Source organism: Homarus americanus, unplaced genomic scaffold (assembly GCF_018991925.1).
Source record: "Homarus americanus isolate GMGI-L3 unplaced genomic scaffold, GMGI_Hamer_2.0 scaffold28, whole genome shotgun sequence".
Lineage (NCBI taxonomy): Eukaryota > Metazoa > Arthropoda > Malacostraca > Decapoda > Nephropidae > Homarus > Homarus americanus.
The window spans coordinates 4,656,039-4,662,848 of record NW_024742238.1 but is presented as its reverse complement, the minus strand read 5'-3'; the positions used below and the strand labels follow the sequence as shown (position 1 = coordinate 4,662,848).

General features: G+C 41.3%; 1 protein-coding gene across 1 annotated transcript; it reads right to left on the bottom strand.

Annotated features, from left to right (window-relative positions):
• Positions 1-386: 386 nt before the first annotated feature.
• Positions 387-5,246, bottom strand: LOC121876629 (annexin A13-like). The gene is made up of 7 exons (XM_042381907.1): positions 5,137-5,246; positions 4,662-4,844; positions 4,264-4,436; positions 3,174-3,346; positions 1,816-1,980; positions 928-1,109; positions 387-626 (listed from the first exon to the last, which is right to left on the bottom strand). Exons 1-7 carry the CDS (start codon positions 5,143-5,145, stop codon positions 573-575), a joined length of 939 nt encoding a protein of 312 aa, XP_042237841.1. The 5' UTR covers positions 5,146-5,246; the 3' UTR covers positions 387-572.
• Positions 5,247-6,810: the final 1,564 nt, after the last annotated feature.

Genomic DNA, 6,810 nt, shown 5'->3' with positions numbered 1-6,810 from the left:
TGTTCACGTCAGTCAACTTCATAACTCATGTCAATCATTTCCGTTAGCATGAACGAACAGTTATTTTAGATTGTCATTCGATATGTGTTCTGTCATTCGGTTATGAAATTTGTCAAATAGTTATGTAACAATGTCTCAACGGATATGTGAAAAGGTGTAGTGAAGGACCTTCACAAAATTTATTTTTATATTTCTGTGACAAGAAAGAGTTTAGGATGAAAAATTAATACAGTAATTATATATCGTACTGTCGAAATTTTACACAATTAAAATCTATAACTTGAATTTTTCTTCAGTAATCTGGATCATAATTCTTAGAGAATCAATCTTTAAATTTTACTCAAAACTTGTGAGAAAATGTCTAGTTATGACAGTGTCAGTGTCATTTCAAAACTGTTTTGGTGTTCAGCTTAATGCCAAGGCTTGAATAGGGCAGCTGGTACACTGTCATCAAGAACCAGGTGAAACAATAGAGAAATTTGTGTCTGGGAATGATCAACTGTATTGGTTTGCTGGTTCTGTTTACAAGTGAGTACGGTACTGCCACCTATGAGCGTCGTGTGTCCACTTCACTACTCGTCGAGGAGGGCAAGTAGAATCTTCTTGTAGTCCCCTGATGTGTCACCCTTGAGGAAGAAGAAATATATAATACAAGAATGATCTTAATAAACTGTAGAGGATTTGTAAGACTTAAGGACCTATATGTATCAGCCGATTAATAACTCTCCAACTTCTCTTGTTACGAATTCCAATATTCATTCATTCATTCCTATCACCGTACACATCCTTCACTATAATCGCATTGGAATACCTATAACTGATGCACCTCACTATGACTATAGGATCTTCACGTCGTGTGATCCTACACAGGTCTAATGTGTCACTCCCTCCCCCTACACATCTTTAAAACACCTTTCAAATCCTCACCTTAATGTCCTTCGACAAGGGTTTGTTATACATGTTTTCGTACTCGGTCTTGATGTTGCCGAGGTCTATCTCACTGCGGGTCACCACCAGCCTGATGAGATCCTGGTCCCTGGTGCCCGACCCCGCCATGGCTTTGTGCAGCTCTTCAGCCAAGAACGCGAAACGATTATCCAGGCATTGGACTGTTGCAGGCAGGATGAGGTTAGTATCGAGGGGATGGGGGATAGAGATTTATGGTTAAGGTACGAGAGGCACACCCACGAGACTTCACCTTACGTGATGGATAATTTAATTCTAGGGATGGACAGAGGTTAATGGAGTGGGATGAGGATAGTATTGGTGGGATGAGGATAGTATTGGTGGGATAAGGATAGTATTAGTGGGATGGATACTAAACGCATATGACCAGGGATAGAAAACAAAGGCCAATTAGGGACGTATCTCTGTCGCTCTCTGTCTCTCATTTTGAAGGAACAACAATAAAAAAAAATAGCAACAACATAGTGATAACCGACAAAGGAACTCATCGACAAGAAGTAAATGAGTTATTATTTGATTCACGAAGTGGCATAAACAACAACAGCGGCACAGCTAAGAATGTTGCAACATGGACAGTCAACATCACCAACCAGACCGCAACAACAACTTTTAGCAACTGAAATAACCAAACATTGACAATAGAAGGTTAAGGTACTGAGTCAGTAAAATAACCAACCAATAACATCTAAATCACTACAATGACCAAACATTAACCACAACAGAAGTTACGTCACTAAACAATAACAACTGTATGGGATAAGGCTCTTTGTCACAAAAATACAACAACAGCAACATCTAAGTCACTACAATAACCAGACATTAACTACAACAGAAGTTAAGGCTACGTACAAACTTCCTTCAAATAGGTTTTATTGTTGCCGGTGTACTGACAGTCGAAAGTGTCACCGAGAGTCCTGTCCGCCTGCTTATAGTACTCGACGAGCACCTCACGTAGCTGCCTGAAGGAGTACTTGCAGAGCACCTTCACTAGTTCCTCCTCCTCCAGCCCTAAACCTGTAGAAGGTGGTGAGTCAAGACGTGTGTAGGGTTTAGTACACTGTGCACACCGTAATCTTCTACAACATGACACAGCCTGTTATGTAACATGGCAGGGTATTGAATATAAGGATCACCTGATGCTTAGCACCTCCAGCTTATTTCACCTGATGATTAAACACCCTAACGCTACATGGGGGGCTAGATTAGGTCTCAAGGTGATTAATGAGCTGGGGGCAATCTTCAGGTGTTTCAAATATATAGTAAGTTAACTTAATGTACTTTTATACACAATTATATATATTATTCTGTCAGGTACCCCCATCACACTCTCTCTGTAAACGATAGTATACCTCACAGTATACACAGCAACACCATACCCTACACGCCACACACACACACACACACACACACGCCAGACTTCATACTCCAAAAGGTAGCAGGCACGAGATAGCCTGATAACCACTAGAGATAATACTATCCTGGTAATAAAGTCGAAATTGTTCAGGTGGCGAGTCACTGATGACTAAGATAACATCCTGGGCCGGTAACACCAAGGCAAGATAACCATACACCCGGGGATTTTGGCAGAAGATAACTAAAAGTCAAATGTGTTTTATGTGATTTGTTCTTCTGTAGGTTAGTATAATGGTGCTGTAATTAATGTACCTGTCCTTACACGTGTACCTGTACTTGCATCTCTCCCTTTATTTATACATACAGTAAATCTGTAATAACCGAACACCCACTTATCCCTTTCATGACAAGCTGTTTCTGAAACTTATCTTCGTGACCGACACTCCCCCGCCGCCAACTTTGACCTCTTGATAACAGGTAGGTTCTTATGACCCAACATACCTGAGTTATTATACATCCTGCTTGATAACTCCTGAGCTCTGCCCAACGCTTCAAGTCGTTTGAGATTAATGTAAGCCTGAATTATTACTCCGTTTTCCTTAGCCCTGTGCCAGAAAATTTTATCTCCAAGTCTTGGTTTGCATTTTGGGTATAATTAATTAAATCTCATGAAATATGATGTTAAGAGTGGCTGAGTTTCTTGCGGACATAATAATCTAGGTCGGCTGTAAAGTCGCGACGACAAGAAAACTTTGAGAATTTAGCTACAATTCTTCGTCGTGTCGTAATATCCCACCATGAAGGACAGAGTGTCTCTCAGCAGACAACAGGGCCGATAAGAGCTGGAGACTTACCATCGTTGTAGAGTTTTTTGGCAACGCTGTGGCTGAGTTCTTCGTTGTAGGTGTCACTGCGCTCTGCTGCCGCCATCCCCAACATCACTGCCTGGAAGGTCTCCGTGGTGGCCTCTGTCAGTGCCTCCTCCAGGCTACTGTCAAATAGACGCTCGTAGGCTGACTTGATGGACCTGTGAAGAGGACGACGAGGGTGAGAGAGCTGAGGGAAGATGACTGTGTTGATGAGTGTTTAGTTTAATGTTTGTGATCACATGTCTATTGTACTGAAAATCACTCAAAGTAAGGTGTTTTGTCACGTGGGGCCCATTTCTAATGGACCCCGATATCCTGACCTAATGGGACCCAATTCTAATGAGGCTCAGTTTTAAAGAGTCAGTTCTAATATGGCTATAGTCTCGTAATCCCCAGTCCAATTACAATAAGCAGGGTTGGGGGCCCCTGTTAGGACGGAAGCCCATTATGAGCTGTACCACATTTAATAACCACGGTGAGGAGTGGGTCTTGGGTCAGGTTCCATTGTTTTTATATATTAGATGATTGAAGCAGGAAAGACGACATTTAAACAACCACAAAGACTCAGACATTCAACAGATAAAACAGACAGTTGTGGACTAAAACTACATGGACATTTTTGGCAACATCTTTCATCTAATTGAGGGGTCGTATAGGTAGGTAAAGGAGATTAGAATTTTAACTTCAATTTATTCCGATTTGTCTTTTGTATTATAACAGAGATCAATGTTCACCAGCTATAAACAATTCACATATATGGACCACAAGTTGATGCCAGCCAGATACTGTATCTCCAAATGTCAAGTAAGAATGAGAAAACATATAATGGTTAGAAGTACGGAGAGAACCTTTCAAGAACGATTCCAACTGGATTATTAACAGAAATGAGTGAGTAAAGAAATTATAATAAAGTAAAGTATAGAGAAAGAGGAAAACAAAGACACACCCACTGAGACAGATGATGTGCAGAGCAATATAAAGTAGATGATAATAACTGAGTAAAACGAGAGAGAGAGAGAGAGAGAGAGAGAGAGAGAGAGAGAGAGAGAGAGAGAGATCACACACACAGACGTACTTGATGGTAGAGTTCTCAGCTGTACAGAGCATCTCGATCATGGTGTTGGCATTCTTCTTCTTGCAGGCGTGATGGAGTTGTTGAGCCAGGTACTCGTTCCTTCTGGTCATCAGAACTAAGATTATGTCCTCAAAGTGTCCAGTTAGCTCTTTCTTCAAGTCCTTAACCAGGTCCTGGAGGGCGAGGTCACACTCATGGTTAAAGGGTAATCGTTTGTATTTTTTTAGGTTTTGTTGTCTCTCATTTGATATTTTTTGGGGGTCATCATAAAAGTGAAAACTAAGTCTAATCTTTATTGTTTTTCTTAATCATCTACCTCATCTATCCTACGTTCGTTGTGTGTGTGTGTGTGTGTGTGTGTGTGTGTGTGTGTGTGAGTGAGATCCACCAACACTCACCCTGCTGAAGGTGCTCTGGTACTGCTGCAGGACCACCTGTCGCTGGTCAGAGGAGCAGGAGGTGAGGAGGTTGATGATGGTCGCCTCGTCGGTGCCCATCCCCTTCATGGCCTTCCTCAGACCCTCCACGTACCCGGCCACGTCCATGGGTATCTTGGTCTTAACTGTAGGGTGGTCATGTTGCTGTGGGAGAGAGGGGGTGAGAGGGAGCTTAAAAGACTCAGTATTATCTAAAAGAAACACCCGAAAATGTACGTTCAATAATAAAGGCTTGATGGAGAACAATCAAAATACAACTATGTTTTGTATAATTGTAGCAGACACTGTGTTTAAGTATTTAATGTGTGCTGCATACTTCACTTGTAGTTGTTTGTGTTAAGTGAAGTACCTGTTAGAGTCTATTAAGCACCGCTCAACGCGTCTTAGTTTTCAGAACACTAAACTTGCAAATCTTAGAAAAAAAGTTCCGTCTTACCTCAGCCATTTTGCGAATAATTTAAGTCATCAAGTGTGTTGGGGAATACTTGACCTGTTCTCTACCCACGCCAGCTGCTGAGTGATTGAGGTTCTCACTGATAGGGCCTCCGTTGTGAACGACCTATCTCGTGATTGGCTGATGGGCCAATGCCTCGTACACGTAGGGACAACACTTTACGTTGATTGGTCAGAGATTCGTGATATCGTCAAGTGTTTCAGGAAGCGTTGCGGATATCAGACTGTAATCTGATGAATTTGGACGGCCGCCTACGGGTCAGGTATGACAGATGGAACATAAGCCAGTTGATGTTATAGATACGATTCGTTGATCTACAGAAATATCGTTGTCTTTAAAACGATGGCTTACACATTATTTTAAGAAGATGGTAAAGGTTATAGAGAACGAGTGAAGGTGATTCAAGATAAAAATTGCACCGAGCAGCTGGTATATCCAGATAATATTGTGTTTGTGCAAGAATAAAAACAAAAAGTTCACAAGCATGTTTAAATCTTCCATTTATTTTGATGATTAAACACCCTGTGGCTAACCTAACCTAACCCCTCCAGGTAGCGCCAGGGTGTTTTTAATCACCAGGTGAAATAAGTTGGAGGCCTAACCTTTACTTTAACCAAACAAACATATATTTACCAACTTTTGGCTGTGTATTTCTGAGATTTTTTTTGAGTGTAGTAGCATCATTGGTGAAATTTATTGAATAACTGACGGAGACGTGTAAGTGGTGGTGGTGGTGGTACCCGGAGGCCAGCACCGCTATCATACTCAAAGGTTATCTTATCTCTCCATTACTCATTGTCAGGGGAGGTACAACCATTCACTCTAGGTCTCCTACACTATGACCTAATATATACTATTGTCCGAAATAAAGTAACGATAACAACAAGTTTCTAACGGACCCTGCCATTAACCGTAAGGTGTCTATGATATTATAAAACCTGAACTTGGAAGAATCTACCTAACCTAACCTAACAAAGCTTTAAGATCCATCACTCAAAGGCCCATATTTCCCCCTATCCACCCCTGTTCCTATTGTGGTCATTGTGTCTATGTGTAAGTAACAAGAGTGCAGAGGTCTTATTGCAACTATATCTTGCGCTAGTCAGGCCGCACCTCGATTATGCGGTTCAGTTCTGGTGCCCTATTATAGAATGGATATAAATTCACTAGAGTCGGTGCAGCGAAGAATGACAAAAAATGATTCCGGGACTTAGAAACCTTCCATATCAGGATAGGTTAAAGAAACTTAACTTGCATTCCCTAGAAAGACGAAGAGTGCGGGGAGATATGATAGAAGTATTTAAGTAGGTGAAAGGAATCAATAAAGGGGATATAGATAAAGTTCTTATAATATCCGAGCAGGATAGGACTCGGAGCAACGGATTCAAGTTGGATAAGTTTAGGTTTAGGAGGGAGATAGGAAGAAACTGGTTCACAAATAGGGTGGTGGACGAGTGGAACAAGCTTAGCAACTTTGTAGTAAGTGCTGGAAGGCTGGAAAGTTTCAAAGGGAGGCTAGATAGATTCATGGATGATCGACAGGAGCTGCCATGCACAGGCCAACCGGCCTATTGCAGACTCTTTATTTTCTTATGTTCTTATGAGACAAATTTCCTTTTATATTCAGCGTTTCTAAGACAATCCTGTATAATGTAA

Excerpts from the sequence above, each read along its gene's own strand:
- LOC121876629 (XM_042381907.1), bottom strand. Across the intron at positions 4,437-4,661 it reads ACCAGAGCACCTTCAGCAGG|GACCTGGTTAAGGACTTGAA; the intron begins GTGAGTGTTGGT and ends CTCGCCCTCCAG. Across the intron at positions 3,347-4,263 it reads GCTGAGAACTCTACCATCAA|GTCCATCAAGTCAGCCTACG; the intron begins GTACGTCTGTGT and ends TCCTCTTCACAG.